This window comes from Gorilla gorilla, chromosome 12 (assembly GCF_029281585.2).
Source record: "Gorilla gorilla gorilla isolate KB3781 chromosome 12, NHGRI_mGorGor1-v2.1_pri, whole genome shotgun sequence".
Lineage (NCBI taxonomy): Eukaryota > Metazoa > Chordata > Mammalia > Primates > Hominidae > Gorilla > Gorilla gorilla.
The window spans coordinates 67,273,443-67,293,005 of record NC_073236.2 but is presented as its reverse complement, the minus strand read 5'-3'; the positions used below and the strand labels follow the sequence as shown (position 1 = coordinate 67,293,005).

The 19,563-nt window shown below is 36.8% G+C and overlaps 1 protein-coding gene across 3 annotated transcripts in view; it reads right to left on the bottom strand.

The window, feature by feature from the left end:
- The window catches only part of EXOC6B (exocyst complex component 6B), a 647,056-nt gene that overhangs the window by 294,811 nt on the left and 332,682 nt on the right, over nucleotides 1-19,563 (bottom strand). For all 3 annotated transcript variants that reach the window (XM_019021027.4, XM_055378081.2, XM_055378080.2), the window contains one exon: nucleotides 8,658-8,792. In XM_019021027.4, the coding sequence (XP_018876572.1) occupies nucleotides 8,658-8,792 (135 nt within the window). The remainder of the gene's footprint in view (nucleotides 1-8,657; nucleotides 8,793-19,563) is intronic.

Genomic DNA, 19,563 nt, shown 5'->3' with positions numbered 1-19,563 from the left:
TTCTGCATCTATTAAGATGACCATATAGTTTTTGCCCTTCATTCTGTTGATGTGAAGTTTCACATTTACTTATTTGCATATACTAAACCATCCTTGCACTCTTAGTCTAAATCCCACTTGATCATCATACATTATCTTTTAATTAAATTCAATTTTCTAGTATGTTGCTGATAATTTTTGCATCTATTTTCATCAAGAATATTGGTCTGTAGTTTTCTTTTGTTGTTGTTCCTTTTCTGGTTTTGGTATCAGGGTAATGCTAGGCTTACAGAATAAGTTATGGAGAATTCTCTCCCTAATTTTTTGGAACAGTTTCAGGAGGATTGGTATGAGTTATTCTTATACGTTTGGTGGAATTTGGTGGTGAATCCACCTGGTTCTGGGCTTTTCTTTGTTCAGATACTATTTATTACTGCTTCAATCACTGCCTGTTATTGGTCTGTTCAGGTTTTCCATTTCTTCCTGATTCAATCTTAGTAGGTTGTACATTTCCAAGTATTCATCCATTTCCTACGGATTTTCCACTGGTTAGCATATAGTTGTTCATAATAGTCCCTGATGATCTTTTCTGTTTCTGTGGTATCAGTTATAACGTCTCTGTTTTCATTTATAATTTTATTTGAGTCTTCACTGTACTCTTCTTGGTTAGTCTAGCTAGTGGTTGTTATCAATTTTACCTTTTCAAAGAACCAACTTTTTGTTTCATTCATCTTTCCATATTTTTCTTTTCAGTTCTACTGTGATCTGCATTATTTCCTTCTGATATTGTGGATTTGGTTTGTTGCTGCTTTCCTGTTCCTTGAGGTATACTGTTAGATTGTTTATTTGAAATATTTCTGCTTTTTGATGTAGGTGCTTATTGCTATGAACTTCCCTTTTAGTACTGCTTTTGTTGTGTCCCACAGGTTGTGATATGTTGTGTTTCCATTTCATTTGTTCCAAAAAACATTTATTTCCATACTAATTTCTTCATTGAACCAATGGTTGTTCAGGAGCATGTTGTTTAATTTCCACGTATTTGTATAGTTTCCAATGTTTCTCTTGGTATTGATTTCTAGTTTTACACCATTGTGATCTGGGAATATACTTGATGTGATTCTGAATTTCAAAAATTTGTTGAGATTTGTTTTGTGGCTTAATATATGGTCTATCTTGGAGAATGTTCCTTGTGCTGATGAGAAGAAAGTGTATTCCGTTATTGTTGGATAAGATGTTCTCTAAATGTCTGTTAAGTCCTTTCGGTCTAAAGTCCAGTTTAAAACAAATGTTTCTTTTCTGATTATCTGTCTCAATGACCTGTTTAGTGCTGGCAGTGGGGTGTTAAAGTGCCACAATTTTATTATATCAGAGTTCACCTTTTTATTTAGATATGGCAATATTTGCTTTATGAATCTATGTGCTCCAGTGTTGGATGCCAATATGGATTTGGTGTTACATCCTCTTGCTAGATTGATCCCATTATCATTATATAATGACCTTATTTGTCTTTTTCTGTTTTTTATTTAAATTGTTGTATCTGAGTATAGCTATGCCTGCTCATTTTTTGTTAACATTTGCATGAAATATCTTTTTCTATCCCTTTATTTTCAGTTTATATGCATCTTTAAAGGTAAATTATGTTTCTTGTAGGCAGCATATGGCTAGATCATGTTTTTTTAATCCATTCAACCAGTCTATATATTTTAAGTAAAGAATTAAATCAATTTACACCCAAAATTATTATTGATATGTGAGGTCTTCCCTATATCATATTAATTATCTTCTGGTTATTTTGTGTATTCTTTGTTCCTTTCCTTTTCTCCTACTGTTTGTTGTTGCGGTTTGGTGGTTTTCTGCAGTAGTACTATTTGAGTCCTTTCTCTTCTTCATTTGTTTGTTTGCTTTACCAGTGAGTTTTATACTTTTGTGTGTTTTCATGATAGCAAATGTCACTCACTATTTCCAAGTTTAGAATTCCCTTGAGGAATTTCTTGTAAGGCCAGTGTAGTGGTGATGAATTCTTTCAGCTTTTGTTTGTATGAGAAAGATTGTATTTCTCCTTCATTTATGAAGAATAATTTCGCTGGATATAGTATGTTTGCCCAACAGGTTTTTTTTTTTTTTTCTTCTTTCAGCTCTTTAAAATATCATCCCATTACCTCCTGGCCTGTAAGGTTTCTTCTGAGAAATCCACTGTTAGTCTGATGATGATTCCTTTATAGGTAACTAGATGCTTTTCTCTTGCTGTTTATAGAAATCTTTGTGTTTACATTTAGATAGTTTAACTATAATGTGCCGTGGAGAGAATACTTTTTTTGCATTGTGTCGTTTTGGGGATCTCAGCTCATCCTGCATCTGAATGTCTAAATCACTCATTGGACTTGAGAAATTTTCATCTCTTACTGCATTAAGCAAGTTTTCCAACTCTTTTTTATTTCTTTTTGCCTTCTGGAACCCTTATAATTTGAAAATTTGGTCTCTTATGATGCCCCATATGTAATAAAGGCTTTGCTCATTCTTTTTTTAGTTGTTTTTTCTTTTATTTTGTATAAAGAATTATCTTCTAGATCTGAAATTCTTTCTTCTGCTTGATCTAGTCTATTGTTGAAGATTTTGAACGTATTTTGCATTTCATTTAATAAATTCTTCAGTTCCATAATTTATGTTTGGTTATATTTTTGGTATCAATCTCTTTAGCAAATTTCTTATTCATATCATGCATTGTTTTTCTGATTTCTTTGTATTGTTTTGCAGAATTCTCATGTTTCTCACTGAGCGTCTTTAGAATCAATCATTTAGCTTCTTTTTCTGAGATTTCATTAATTTCTCTTTGGGACCTGTTGTTGGAGAATTATTCCTTTGGAGGTGTCATATGTCCTGGCTTTTTCTTATTTTCTGTACCATTATATTCATATCTGTACATCTACTATAACAGTCACTTCTTGCAATTTTTTAAATTTGCTCTGGTAGGGGAGGACATTTTCCAGAAGATATATCTATGCTGTTAGTTGGGTAGGACACTTTGGTTGTGATTTTGAGTGCAGTAGTGTAAACTCTGTACGATTCCTTCAGGTATAAATAGTACCAGTGGTATCTATAATTTCTTCAGTGGCTCAGGGTGCAATTATTAAATGAGGCTGTGGTTTTGCTGGGGACTGTAACACCAGGTAGGTTGGTCTTTGAGCCCCAGTGGTGGCAGCAGTGGGATGAGTATGTGTGTCTTTGGGCCCCAGGGTGGTCTGGCACCACTGTTAGTGAGTCCAGATGGGCCAATTGTTGAGTTTCCAGACAGATTACTTGGATGCCAGCAGTGACAACAGTAGGTGGGGTGGGTGGGGATGTTCTTGAACCCCTGGGGCAGCCAGCTTGATGTGAATGATGACAATGGCAGTGGCGGAAACATCCTCTTAGTCCCAAGTGGTTCACACGGGTATTGGTGTTGGTTGCATTCAGCTGAGTGGGCTGGTCTCCAGGCACACAGGTGGTGCATGCAGGTAGGTGCCAGCTCTGGTAGTAGCAGTCATGTGGGTAGGCCCGACCTCAGGCACCTGGGAGGAGTGTTCAGGTGCCAACTGTGGAGGACAGTGCTAGGTGATCCTCTTGCTTCCGGTGTGCTCTGGCACAGGGGTTGGGGGTGGCAGGTCAAAGCTGAGCCAAACTTGTCCTCAAGCCCTCTGATAATGAGTATAGGCACCAGATGCAGTAGTTAGGGGTGAGGCAATCCCTAGAAAAGTGACATGCTCTGATGGTAGGTGGCAGCAGCTGTGCTGGTTCCCTGCCACTGGGGAGGGCAGTGCCACCTTCAGTATTGGGCAACCTAGGTCAGCAGGTGGAAAACACACACACCATTTTCACCACAGCCCAAGTGGCACTCTTTCCTCAGCCCCTCTGCCCTAGCTGACACATTGCTCATGCCTCAGCCTCAATGGCAGCAGCATGCATCATGATAGCATCTCAGCCCCTGGTGTGGGTGGCCCCTGGTCACTGGCACCTAAGCTGGGAGGCAGCAAGTGTGCTTCTCCTGCACCTCAGCCCCAGTACCAGTGGTCTCCAGGATAATGCGCTACCTGTTGGAGGCAGGGCTCTAAGATGGCTGCTTGCTATAGCTGCTTAGGTCTCATGGAATGTGTGTGACCTGGTGTGAGCTCCTTCCCTGGACCAGTGCCATCACACAATCTCTCAGCATCTTCCTATGTTAGTTTCAGGGCAAGTGAGGGTCAAGAGACTCTCCTATTGCCAGGATTTCAGGACTCCATAGTGGAAATGGAAACCACTGAAAAGTTTCTACTAACCCTTTCCTCGTATTAAGGAGTCTCCCTCAGCTCCCAGCTGATCCTACTGAGTAGACTGCCTCATTTCCTTCCCCTTCCTTGGTTTAGGCATTTACTGTCACTTTTCTATTGAATTACAGTGTTCTCTCTTGGATGGTCTATTTGAAATGTGATCATCTACTCATTATGTTGGTTCTTCTTAGTGGAGGAGGTGAGTATGAAATACCTCTAGTCAGTCATCTTGAAGCTTTCCTCTTTCATATCTTTTCCTTATCACATCATATCTATTTCCATATAGGTCCTCAAATTTATTAGCACAGAGTTACAGTCTTTTAGGAATTCAATTCCTCTCATTCTGAACTGTGAGTAATTGTGATTGATGTTGTTATTTCTTCCTCCTTTCCTCTCTTTCCTTCCTTACTTTCATCTTTTCTTTTCCTTCTCTTTTTAGTTCTCCCCTTCCTTTCAATGAAGCACAGTACAATGTTTATTTTTTTAAATGCAACATCCCTCACTTGAAGTCTTTCAAAGACTTTAGAATAAAGTCCAAATTATCTACTAATATAAAACAAAGTGCTTCTCAGGTTGGTATTTATCTACTTTGGTATCTCACTGCCATCCTAATTCCATGCTGAATACTGGCTTTATTTTATCATTTAATCTTTGCACATGAAGTTAAAATATCCTTCACTCCCTCTATATCCATTCTCTGCCTATAAATATCCTGCTGGTTCCAAGATCCATTCCAACTTGTACTTGTCTGGGAAGTCTTCTTTGGCGGTCCTAAAGGTGGAACCTCATCCTCTTTGGAATTCTCCTCTGTTGAGCCTGTCAATGTTGAAGTCCCCTGGTGCTCAATCCTCACATCTTTCCTCTATGTATACTCAGATCCCAGAAGAAAGTCCATCCTGTGCCATCAAATATCATCTTTACACTGGTGAACTCTAAATTTTTATCTCTAGCTATGATTTTGTCCTGCCAATTTAATACCTCTATATAGCTATCAATTAAACATATCAAGCTTAATGTATCAAAAATGGAAGTCTTGATCGTATTTCTGCTTTCCAAACGCATTTTTCTCTAAGTGTTCCCCATCTCAGTAAACAGTATTCATCCAGTGTTCTGTTCAAAAGTTTTGGAACTACCTTTGACTCCTGTCTTTCTCTTAATACACACACCCAATCTAGTACTAAGACCTGCTATCTGTAACTTCAAAAATATTTCTTACCACTTCTACCTCTACCACTCTAGTCCAAGTGACCACTATCTCTTGCCTGGAGTATTGCAACTACCTCCCAATTAGACTTTCTTCTTCCCCTTTTATTAAATTACAATATATTTATTTCCACATAAAAACCAGTATCACATTAAATGATAACTCAGATCATTACCCCCCACAACTCAATCTTCTAATGACATCACATCTCATTTCAGAATACAATGTACAGTATTTATGATGGCCTACAAGGCCAGAAATAATTTAACTCCTGAATACTTCATCTCTTATCGTCCATACCATTAGTGATAGATACATCATTGCCAGACTGACCCCCTTACTATTTCTTGAACACATCCATACCTACCACTGTGCTGTCCCCTTTAACAGGAATGCATATCCATCAGAAATCCAAATGATTTAATTTCTCACTTCTTTTTGGTCATTTATTTTTTTCCCTGGTTCTTATCACTACTTGCCATTACATTAGATTTTTTTGTTTGTTTATCATCCACTAATTCATTAAAATATAAGCTCTATAAAGTGAGGAGACTCACTTTTTTGTTCATGCCTGAAACTTTTCCTAATTTGTAGTAGACACTGTATTAAAACTTGTTAAATAAATGAGAGATTGAATACATCTAATGTATTATTCCAGTATAGTGGGTGTCTTCTCTGTAAATCATAAACTTTAAGTCCAGGGACAAAGCACTTTTTCTGTCTCTCCCCAAGAATCTACCAGATGATTACACAGTAGATACACAAGCAATATTTATTATAGAGTAAATTAATAAACACTTTCATTCTCTTTTGTAAGACAGTGAGGAAAATCTTATGAATCAGGAAAGCTAAGGACGCCAGCTTGATTATGTCACACATGGCAGAAATAAGAGGGAACTCTGCAAGAAAATACCTTAAAGACCTTCAGACTCTTTCTACCCCTTTTCCAGCATAAAGGTTTCCATCTGCAAAGGAAAGTTTTCTGGAAACAGTAGCTTAGGAAAATACACAACATGTAGCTGTTATAATTGCCATGTTTATATTGAGTTCTGGGTTAACTAGTCTGAAACAGCCCTGGTAAAAATAAATTTTCAGTGTGTTTTAAGCAATCAGTGTTTCCAATAAGCACTGTCAACATGACCTTTAGTGGTCTCCAGAACTTCTCCTTCACTAAGTATTTAACTGGCTATTCAGCCCCTATGGCTTCCTGTCTGCCTTTAATTTTCCCTCAGCATTTTTTCATGCTAGAGCAACAAGAAAATACACAAGCCATCCTTTGAGAGAATTTCTGAACATAATTTGAAAAGCTATTGACATAAAAAATTGAGACTGGTTGAGAGAAAGAGTATCAGTGGATACCACATATTCTTCATTTGATAGACAAATGAACCTCACGTTCTAATTCCCTAACTCCCTATTATCTACTTAACACTGAACTATTTCTTTTACATTTTCTTTCCTAGAGAAATTTTGGCTTTCACAGAAGAGCAAATATGGAAATTTTTTTGATAAATCTAATGCCCAAGCTCCATAATAATGCTAGTATTTGAGAGTAATTATAATTCCTATAAAACTGCCTGAGGTCATTCTGAAGCTCTGAAAGCTTTTGTCATATTTTCATACTCATTCTCAGGGCCTTTTTATTAAATCATTCTTTTCTTCACTAAAAGAACATCTAAATTAGTATCATTAGACATTGTGAAAAATTAGTAAGTCATGATATGAACACAACATTATGTGTAATGAATTTTAACTAATTTTATTATCATTTTGAAACAAATAATTTATAGTAATTTAATGAATGTGTAACTTAAGCTAGCAGCTGACCTAATCACATAGATACATAAAGAATACTTTCTGATTCAACATTGTGTTTTTTTCAAACAATAGAAAAATAGTAAGTCATACCAAAAATTTTTATCTGTCATAAAGTATAATAGCAGTATGAATCAAATTTGATTTCTTCTCTTGCGCCTACTGTCAAAAGAATGTACCAAAAATAGAGAAAGAGGTTAAGATGATGGGAAAAAGCAGACTACAGGGGACATAAATCATGGTTCCAACTCTACAACTGTACATTAAATTAACATCAATTTCTGGATCTCAAAAGGGTGACATGGAATATGTTTCAAAACTAAAACAATCAAATAACAATATAAACAAAAAATCAAACCATATAAGTAGCCTATATGTTAGATCCATATTTTTAATGTTTGAGGTGTTGTCCTATTACTTTTACTGCTTAATACCTATTTAAAGCTCACATAAATATGAAGGAGTTTATTAAAGCTGCTCTAAGCTATAGCATTTACCCTCCAGAAACTCATCTACCATCAATCCTTCTTTTGTTCTACATGACTGTCATTTCTTCCCATTTGATCCAGCTCTGGATCAAAACTAGTGCTGTGGACATATGAAATTATAAAATTGCTAACTAGAAAAGCAGGGACAGAAATTCCTCACTAAAAAGTAAGATTAAAAAATTGATCACAGGGCCGGGTGTGGTGGTTCATGCCTGCAATCCCAGCATTTTGAGAAGCCAAGGTGGGTGGATCGCTTGAACCCAGGAATTCGAGACCAGCCTGGGCAACATGGCGAAACCCCGTCTCTACTAAAAATACTAAAAATTAGCCGGGCATGGTGGCACACGCCTATAATCCCAACTACTTGGGAGGATGAGGCATGAGAACTACTTGAACCCAGGAGACAGGGGTTGCGGTGAGCCAAGATTGCACCACTGCACTCCAGCCTGGGCAACAGAGCAAGATTTGATTTAAAAAAAAAAAAAAAAATTGGTCACAGGATACAGAGAGCAGGGGACAGCTTAGTAGAAAATTTTAATTAATGTTAATGTCAGCCATAACTATGATTATCTAGACCATACTTAAGAACTGTTGACTGTGATGGGGGCTCAACTTAGGAAATAGTGATTTACATGTACAAAACATAAGGAAGGGTTTAGAGACACAGTTGTAGTTGTTTCATTTTGTTTTGTTTTGTTTAAACACCCAAAAACTAGCACTGGTATTTATTTTTTCAAAGAAAACAGAGAAGGGAAACCAAACATATCATAAACACTTATTCTCAAGAGCATGTAATAAACCATCTTGCAGAAACAAGGCCATGTTAGGTAGAACGTCCCAGACTGTGTACACCAGAAGCAGTTCCACAGTACTGTAGGGCCCCCTCACCTTAAAAGTTGTGGTGCCATAGAGCTTGGTAGTGTGAACTGTCTCTGGAAGCACATTAGTGATGTTGGTGATAAATTCTTCCAAGTACTTACAGGATTTCTCCAAATGTGTTGTATTGATAATAATCTGGACAAGCTAGAAAACAACAAACACATGTAAAAGTCATTTAACTACTCACCCCAGGATGAATGGCTCAATATGAATCTGCCGGTACAAAACAAATGTAAGGCATAATGGAAAAGGCCATCCACATTCAGGAAAGGGGTATGTTAAAGCATGGGCTTTCATGTTACCTCTTCTAGGAAGTTTTTGATATGGTCAGGCTTTGTGTCCCCACCCAAATCTCATCTTGAATTGTAATCCCCATAATCCCATGTATCAAGGGAGAGACCAGGTGGAGGTAATTGAATCATGGGGGCAGTTTCCCCCATGCTATTCTCATGATAGTGAGTGAGTTCTCACAGATCTGATGGTTTTATAAGGGGCTCTTCCCCCTTCACTCACACTTCTCCTTCTTGCTGCCCTGTGAAGAAGTTCTTTGCTTCCCCTTTGCCTTCCACCATGATTATAAGTTTCCTGAGGCCTCCCAAGCCATGCTGAACTGTGAGTAAATTAAACCTCTTTCCTTTATAAATTACCCAGCCTCGGGCAGTTCTTTATAGCAGTATGAAAATGGACTAATACGTCCTAGCATTCCAAAACATTTTGTATTCCCCCGTATTATGGGAACACTTATCACTGTATTCTAAAGGTATGTTTTCTTCTGTTTAAAAAAGATTAGACCAAGAACAGAAATTGCCACGGTTTAGCATGATGCCTTCCAACTAAAACATTGCCAAATGAACTAAACAAATAAATGATCACCAAAAGAACAGGAATCATTAAAATGGCAACAAGACGTTTCAAAATTAGGCATGATGAACAGAGATGTTAGGAGAGATTACAATATGTTAATAAACTACATCAGTTTGTGGAAGAAAGAACATGGGCATCAAAGTGAAAGTAACCAGGGAATTAATGACTTACTTTATTATTATTACTTACTGATCTTGGGAAATTTTCTTATCTTTTATAACCCTATTTCTTTATCTGTAAAATGTCAATAATAATGTCTACTTCACAGAGTTATTGTGAGGATTAAATATTCTGTTGTCAACACTATTTCCCTTTTCTTACATAGAACAGATCATTAAAAAGACAGTACTGGTTAAAAAAAAAAAGTTGTCTTCTATAAATTACTAGAAGAGGAAGATAAAGAAGAATAACTATTATTGTCTGTATAGAATTAAGGATTCTAAAGAACTTCATGATTCATTTTCCTACACTGTTTTCCCAAAAACTCGGAAAAGTAATTAAAGGGACATAATTATAACTTCCATTTTATTATAACAGAAATGAAAATGAAGTGATTTTCTTTAGATCACACAGCCTAAATGAAACTAATACTACGTCCTGTACCTTCCAATTATGGACTCATCTAAATAACTCTGCCAGTGCCTTTTAGCATAAGCATAATATGGCAGCTCTGAAGTGCTGCATGATTGTGTACATTAGACTAAAATATAAGATTCTGGGCCTGCAATCAACTGGACCCCAATATGCTCTGATTCTACTGTCTGTAAAAAGAAGAGGAAAAAAAAGTGGTATCTATTACTTATTTCTTAACTATTAAACCATAAAACTGTTCATATTCCTTAGAGTCTAAAAGAAATACAAACAGGAAATAGAATGGACCTCTTTTTTTGTCTCTCTTTTCTACATCTTTACTTCGCATTTTCACAAAAATATGTCTGATGGTGAGGTTGTGGCAGGTAGTGGGGAGTTTTGGTGTGTAAGGCAATGAATTAATCTAGGTCTTTTGGTCTAGTGAGACAGTGAGCCAAGAGGTTGGGGGATGGGGGTGGCATATGACACAAAGCAGAAACTGGAACTAAAGATGAGGGTGGTACTACACATGTTTACAATCCATGATATTTCAAAACAATGTTAAAAAGTTTGAATTTAAATTCAGTAAGAATCATATCAAGCTGTAGAATATTAAACAAAAATACAAATAGGACTATAATCAGAAAATACATTCTCACTTCTTCTACATCATCCAGCACAGGATGAAAGCACACACTTCATTCTCAAAAAATACATGTCAACTCATAAACACAATGTTTTAGTACTGGTTTCAACTAAGAAAAAGAGTACCTTCTACTCCACTAAGGATCATCCTGACAATCTTAGGAAAATAACTACTCTGAAACACAATAACAAAGGGCAAAAACACAGAGATACAATTCCAATAAATTCTCTTAGATGAAAAGTTAGGGCAACACTGGGACTAGATCTCTATATTTTCCCCCATAACTCATCAGACAAGTTCATATACATCAGCTCTCCTTTCCATTCATTCCATAGTTTTAATTCAGAAATTTTGAGTTTTGAACACAAGACTACTACATCCTATAAAATTACCAAAACAAACAACCTTTTAACTTTGGAGTGCTCTAGGAAAAAATATCCACCAAAATAAGCAATTCATCACCCTCTTGCTTTCATCATTTTCTCCTTCAGAGGAGGACTAAAATCATTTAAAAATATTTAAGTTGTGTGAATTAAATCATTCGTCTTCCTGAGTGGGAAGGTGGCTACTGGAAAGGTTGTCTTGATGTGAAGTCAGAAAATTAAGAAAGTTAATCTGAGAACTGAAAAATTTCTATTTTAAAATCAGTATTACCTATGGAAACACATTCTGCCAATCAAAAGAAATCCTAATAATAAGGAGGAATCATGTCATGTTATCGAAATAAAAAACAGTGGCAGTCAAAGAGAAAATTATCCTGTTTTACAAGATATTGGCAGTTAAAGAAAAAAAAGGGAGGTGGCTTCACTGGGTACAGTAGTAATTTCCCATGACTTTTTAAAGATCTGTCAACACAAAAGATCACTGTGAATTACATCAATTGGCTGTCAGTCACTTTTTGAAATGTTTCATTGCTGAGCATAGAATAGACTATTAAGACACTCTAGGATTACAGTAGATACCATGTCATTTTCAGAGAGAATATTGTCTGTTAACGAGGACTAAGTGATAACTACTCCTGAATGACAGCTACCAAAATCCTTACAAGGGCATTTATTAATGTAAAACCAGATGCTTTGGGCATAATTTCAAATTGAAAGATAAAATGAAGCAATTTCAGATAACTTCCATCAGAGTTTGAGCTCCCTTGATGATATTTTTAACGACTACTTCCCAGTCTCTTACAATATATAACACTGCAGTAATGCAAACTGTCCTAAACATTATTTCAAGGACATAAAACTAATAATAGATCAAATATTGATTATCTCTTACATAAAGTTCTATGAGAACTGTCAAAAAAGAACATTATAAATCAAACGACTATCTCTCACAAGTAAATGACACAAGTCACTTAAGTGAAAAACCATTAAGAATTGGAAAATTTTTCTGTCTCTCCTTCCTTGTATCGGAGAAAATCTAACAAGAAAGGTACATAGCACACCTTGGAGGTAATTTCTTTTTTTTTTTTTTTTCAATTTTACATTAAGTTCCAGTATACATGTGCAGAACGTTCAGGTTTGTTACATAGGTGTATGTATGTCATGGTGGTTTGCTGCACCTATTGACCCGTCCTCTTAAAGATCCCTCCCCTCAGCTGGGCGTGGTGGCTCACGCCTGTAATACCAGCACTTTGGGAGGCCAAGATGGGTGGATCACGAGGTCAGGAGATCGAGACCATCCTGGCTAACACGGTGAAAACCCGTCTCTACTAAAAATACAAAAAAAAAAAAATCAGCTGGGCATGGTGGCGGGCGCCTGTAGTCCCAGCTACTGGGGAGGCTGAGGCAGGAGAATGTCGTGAACCCAAGAGGCGGAGCTTGCAGTGAGCCGAGATCACACCACTGCACTCCAGCCTGGGTGACAGAGCGAGACTCCGTCACAAAAAAAAAAAAAAAAAAATTCCCTCCCCTCATCCCCAGCCCCACAACAGGCCCTGGTATGTATTGTTCCCTTCCCTGTGTCCACGTGTTCTCATTGTTCAATTCCCACTTATGAGTGAGAACATGCAGTGCTTGGTTTTCTGTTCATGTGTTAGTTTGCTGAGGATGATGGCTTCCAGCTTCATCCATGTCCCTGCAAAAGACATGATCTCATTCCTTTTTATGGCTGCATAGTATTCCATGATGTATATGTACATTTTCTTTATCTAGTCTATCATTGATGGGCATTTGGGTTGATGACTTTGCTACTGTAAATAGTGCTGCAGTAAACATATGTGTGCATGTGTCTTTATAGTAGAATGATTTATATTCCTTTGGGTATATACCCAGTAATGAGATTGCTGGGTCAAATGTTATTTCTTGGTTCTAGATCCTTCAGGAATTGCCACACTGTCTTCCACAATGGGTGAACTAATTTACATTCCCAGCAACGGTGTAAAAGCGTTCCTATTTCTTGTGGAGGTCATTTCTCCTCCAAGCCTGCTCAAAACACCCCAGTGGAACCTGAACCATGATGACATTCTATTCTTGATAAACCCCAGAAAATATCTTCATCATCTTCCATAGTTCAAAACTAGCCCTAAATTCCAAGAAGAGGTTTCCATTCCCAACTATAAATTATTTCTGGAGTATACACATCTGCATATATTAAAACTGCTTTTAGCATGTTTCCCAAAACAGACAATTCAGTACAATAAACCTTCAACAGGACTAATCCAAAGGAAGAAAATGAGAAGTCACATTCTTCTTCATGCCACCAATGCCTCTCAACTGTTAAATTTGCAAAACAAAAAACGAAATAGTAACATTGGTTCTCATTCACAAAAATGAGCTATCACATAGACTTCAAGGGATTTGATCTCCATTTCACCCCAGTCAGGGTACAAAAAACTGTGTCAACCACTCATTTTATACCATCTCCATGATTAAAATACTTAAAATACTAAAATACATGAAACTCCTGGTTACGAATTCCAAGATAAAGTACAAAGTTTATATTTGGCTAGACTTAAGTATAAAACATTTTAACAATGTGAGCAATATCACTTCTGTTAACAAGAGAGAGGGGAGATAAATGGAATGTGGAAAATGAGAGGAGAGAATCATATGGTCATCAATTTAAATTTTACTAAAAGCAAAGAATAAATGCAAAGCACTAGTCATTTCTTCAGGTCTCTACTACCATATTAGGTATGTGTAGTGCACTACATCACAGTAGTGCCCTGTCATCATAAAAATACAAATACCCAATATGGTTTCACCAGAAGGAACTCTGAACTTCTTTCTACATATTATAAATAATTAAACATAAATACTACTGTAAATTATAAAGTATCAGATGAAAATATAACCAATTCTTTAAAACTAGTATTGATATGAACTGATATATTGCAGCTTCCAGCTAAATATGATTTAAGAAAATACACAATCATGGCTGAGCGCAGTGGCTCAAGCCTGTAATCCCAGCACTTTGGGAGGCTGAGGCGGGTGGATCACCTGAGGTCAGGAGTTGGAGACCAGCCTGGCCAATATGTTGAAACATTGTCTCTACTAAAATACAAAAATTAGCTGGGTGTGGTGGCACACGCCTGTAATCCCAGCTACTCGGGAGGCTGAGGTAGAAAAATTGCTTGAACCTGGGATGTGGAGGTTGCACTGAACCGAGATCAGGCCACTGCACTCCAGCCTGGGAGACAGAATAAGACTCCATCTCAAAAAAAAAAAAGAAAAAAGAAGAAGAAAAGAAAATGTACAATCATGTTAGCTAGTTTCACTTTAATTCATGTACACTAGTCAAGAGTGGGCACTTGATGCTACCAAATAATCACATTATCTGGCACAAATCAATTATTTTTACACACTGCCAGAGGACTTCAACACACCTTCTTTCTCCTTCAACTCCCAAGCTTGCTCTCCCATCTGTACATTTAGCTGAAGACCCTGCATTTGCTGGGAAAACTGAGCATTTGGGAGCCTGCCACCATAATACTTACCCAACCACTACCATTTGCATTCACACACTCTGATTCTTACCTGTTACCAGAGGTGAACTTGACACTATCTAATGCCAATCCCTTTAACTGTATATTCTATCTTAAACTCTCTTACTTAAGGACATTGCATCAGAGATTTCTCCCTTTCTCCTACATCACCCATTTTTCTGCTCTATACTGTATCATTCCCACAATAAATAACAGACTGTTATCTGTCCCATTAAAAAATTAAAAAAAAAAAAAACCTGTCTTAACCGACTTCCCCTGCTAGCTATCACCCCATTTCTTTGTTTCCTTTGGTAACAAAATTTCCTGAAACAGCTGTCTTATATTTGCTGTCTCTAATTCCTCTTTTCCCATTCTTTAATTTTTTTATTTAAATAAACTATTTTAGGACAGTTTTGTATTTATATTTACAAAAAAGTTGCAGAGTTCCCATATACTCCTCACCCAGCTTCCCTTATTGTTAACATCTTACATTACTATGGTACATTTGCCACAACTATGGAACCAACATAAACACATTACTACTAATTGAACGCCATACTTTATTCAGATGTCACTAGTTTTTCCTTAACGTTCTTTATCTGTTTCTGGATTCCATCTAAGATACCACATTACATTTAGTTGTCACGTCTTCTTAGTCTCTGGTCTGTGACAGTTTATCAGATTTTCCTTCTTTTTGATTACACTGACAGTTTTTTGTTTTGTTTTGTTTTTGTTTTTGTTTTTGAGATGGAGTCTCGCTTTGCCACCAGGCTGCAGTGCAGTGGCACAATCTCGGCTCACTGCAACCTCCAACTCCCTAGTTCAAGCGATTCTCCCAGCTCAGCCTCCCGAGTAGCTAGGATCGCAGGCACGTGCCACCACGCCCAGCTAATTTTTATATTTTTAGTAGAGACGGGGTTTCACCATGTTGGCCAGGATGGTCTCGAACTCCTGACCTCGTGATTCACCCGCCTCAGCCTCCCAAAGTGTTGGGATCACAGGCGTGAGCCACTGTGCCCAACCCTACACTGACAGTTTTAAGGAGTACTGGTCAAGTATGTTATAGGATGTCTTTCAATTTTTGTTTGTTTAATGTTTTCCCATGCTTAGACTGGGCTCATGGGGTTAGGGAGGGAGAACACAGAGGCAAAGTGCCCTCTCATCAAATCATATGAAAGGTACATACTATCAACATAACATCACTGATGATGTTAACCTGGAACACTTGCAGCGTCTGCCAGGTTTCTTCACTGTAAGGTTACTTTTTTCCTCATTCTACCCTATACTTTTTGGAAACAAGTCACTAAGCACACTTCACAATCACCTTGTAGTGGCAATAGTATCTATATTAGTTATTTGAAATTCCTCTCTGCAGGAGCCATTCTCTTTAAAACCTACTCAATCAGGAGTTTCCTTCCACCATTTTATTAAAAGTGCTCTTACCAAGGTCACCAACTTACTCCAAATTGCTAAATCCAATGGTAATTCTTCACCTTCTTTTTATCAATCAGCAGTATTTGTCATAATTCACCACTCTCTCATTCTTTATATACTTTATGCACACTCCTGTTTTTTTTTTGTTTTGCTTTTTCCTACTTCCCTGGTGGCTCCTTCCCAATCTCCTTTCATGGTTCCTCTTTTCTCCTGATATCTTAATATCAGAGTACCCAAAAGTTCAATTTTCATCCTCTTTTCTTCTCCATCTTTATTCATTCCCTCAGTGATAGTATCCAGTAGCATGAATATAAATATTTATATTCTCCCCAATTTTTATCCCCTGGCCAAACCTCACTTCCAATCTGCAAATTCTTATACACAACTGCGTACTCAACATCTCAACTTATATGTCTAATAAACACTATAAATTTAATATGTCTAAAATCAAATTCCCAATGTTCTCTCACAGCAAATTTAGCTCTGCCTAAAATTTTTCCTATCTTAGTTCATGGTATATACAGCCTTCTCGTTGCTCAAGTCAAAAAATCCTGGAGTTAGTTACCTTCAACTCTTCACTTTTTCTCTTCCTTTATATCCAATCATCAGGAAAGCATGCTGGCTCTACACTTAAAATCTTATCACTGTCCATAGCTACCACCCAGTCTCACTGGATTTCTGCCATAATTCCCTAACTAGTCCCCTTGTTTCCATCCTACAGTATATTCTCACTACCATGGTCAATGTGATCCTCTCAAAATATAAGTCAGATCATGTCATTTAACAAAATCCTACAACAGCTCCCCATTTCACGCAAAATAAAAGCAAAAGGCTTTACGACGGCCTACCATGAATGCTTGATACCTCTCTAAACTAACCAATTGCTTCTCTTCCCCTTGCTCACTCCACTCCAGCTACCCTAGCCTCCTGATTTTTCCCTCAACTTGCCAAGAACTTTCCTACCTTCAGGCCTTTGCTCTGGATCTAATCTCTACCTGAAATGTCTCCTGCAATAATAACTTACCCTCGAGGTGCTGCTATAAAAATAAAACCAACCTAGAACATCTACTAGAATCCTGATTTCCTTAACCCAGGTGCTTTTTCTTCTCTCCACAGCATTCACTACCTTTAACCATACTACAAAATTGACTTAATTATTTTGTTTATTATTTATTATCTGTTTTTCTCTGGTAGAATGTAAGCAAGGATCTCTATTGTTGTTGTTATTGTTCACTGATTTATCTTAAGGGCATGGAATCAGTGCCTAATAGAGAGTACATATTTTAAAAATTGTAAAGGTAATAAACAAATTATCTTAATAGAACCTCTTGTTCTAATTTACTTCTCTTAATTAAAAAACTCCATTTCTATACTAGTATTAATCAGTGCTTGACTGCTTAGACCTCTTAATAATAACAGGTAATATGCATTGAGTATTTGCTATATACCAGGCACACTAAGTACTTTACATGCTTCACAACATTCCTGTGAAATACATGCTACCATTATCCCCATTTTACATAGAAAGCAAAGTAATTTGCCCAAGGGCACAGCTATTACGAGGAGGGCCAGAATTGGAACCCAGGCAGTATATATTAGAACATACAGTCTTAACCAATACTCAATTACACTTTTCATAGATCTTATGAAGCAGCCCTAGGAAAATAGCCATTCTCGCTAAAAAAAAATGAATAGTCACATAAAGTTTGAAAAAGAAAGGCATTCATGTTCTAGTGGTGCTAAAACTGAAAGGTAATTTTGAATTGGCTCAACATGGAGAAACAAAGAAGCCATGAGGAAAAAAGATAGAGCATATGCATAGAAAAAGAAGAGACTGTGTAACCCCAAAACAGAGTAAACACTGCATAACCCCAAAACAGAGCAAACACTGTGTAACCCCAAAACAAGAAGGGCAGGCAGAGACATATTCGTCTATAGGAACTTCCAATTCCTAAGAGAATTATCTGACATGCTGAAATAGGAATCTGTAAATTTTGTGGGCTTATCATAAATCTATTATCTCTAACTAAAACAATATCCATGTTACTATGGACCTCCTGTAAAAATCTCAATTTTTGTTAGGATGAAATAATTAAATCAATATAGAAGGCAGTACAATACAGTAGAAGTGGATAGGTTTGGGGAAAAAAACCTAGATTTATGTCTCATTTCTACCATGTTTGCTAGCTGTATGACCTCGAGCAATCTCCCTGGACTTTAATTAGGCTGTCTATAAAATGGGAATAATAACACATGCCCAGCCTGCTTCAAATGTTACTGTACTAACTGAAATCAAATTTGTGAGTGAGCTTTGAAGAATATAAACTGCTCCACAAATGTTAACTATTATGATGATGATTCCAGATGTGAATTCACTTTAGTTACTCATAAAGGATGTGTCTTCTCTTTCCAAAGGTAGGTAGTATAATTATTCAAAGTGTGTCTCGTTAGTAATAAAAAAAATCACTTTATGTCTATGTGTCTATACATGTACACACCACCATAATAGCCAAAACAAACAAAAGCGTATGCATGTTTCTTCATTCATATGCAAAGATACTGAAAGTATAGTTCCCTAAAAACACCCAATGACTAAGGAATAACATTTAGTATTCAATGAAATGGTGCCAAAATTACACGGTTCTTCCTTGATAACTTCGTACTTGTTCTTCCTATTATTACCTGACCCGTACAGTGTTTCCTGAAACCCAAGCTGAGAAGTTACGCCTTTCTCTTAAAATGTCACGGTAAACCAATTGCTCAGCCAGAACTGAACCCAAGATTCTTCTGAGGCCAAAGCTATTTCTATCAGACCATGTTCTTGCTATGCTACTTGTTATAAAATTGTTAAGAGACTGCTAAATTAAATGACATAAAAACAGTTACATGAAGAGTTATAATGAAGAGATAGTTCACAAAATAAATAATAAACTTCCCATCCAGAAAAAGAAAACACTATAATCTAACAAAAGCAGGAGGACTTCCTAATTTTCACTCCAACCTTCCTTTTCTGTAACCTTCTTGATTATAAAGGAGGTTAGCTATTTTTCAGATACATAAAGGCAAATGCCTAATATTTCTGTACCAGGCAATAGAAAGGAAGCTCTGTAAAATGAGGGGATTATCCCAAATAAAGTCTAAGGTAATTTTCAATTGAAAGAAAAGTTTGCTATAAGTAGAACTCAATCACTTCCAATGTCCCATCTTATTATTTTTTTTATCTTAATTCAGAGAAAGAGAAAATAACACCAAAATCAGAAGTAAATGCCCACCTGGCTTCCAGCTGTCTTTACCTATAGGTCAGTATCATTAACCTTTTGCTGTGCTTCACCATAATCCTTGACAGTGTACATTTTAAATGTCAATTTTTTCCTAGAGTAACAGACTTCCAAACTGCACCACCTCTATAGGTAAAACAGATGGCAAACAGCCTTTCCCTTTCCTTGTGAAAAAAAATTCTTCTAAACTCCTCTCAC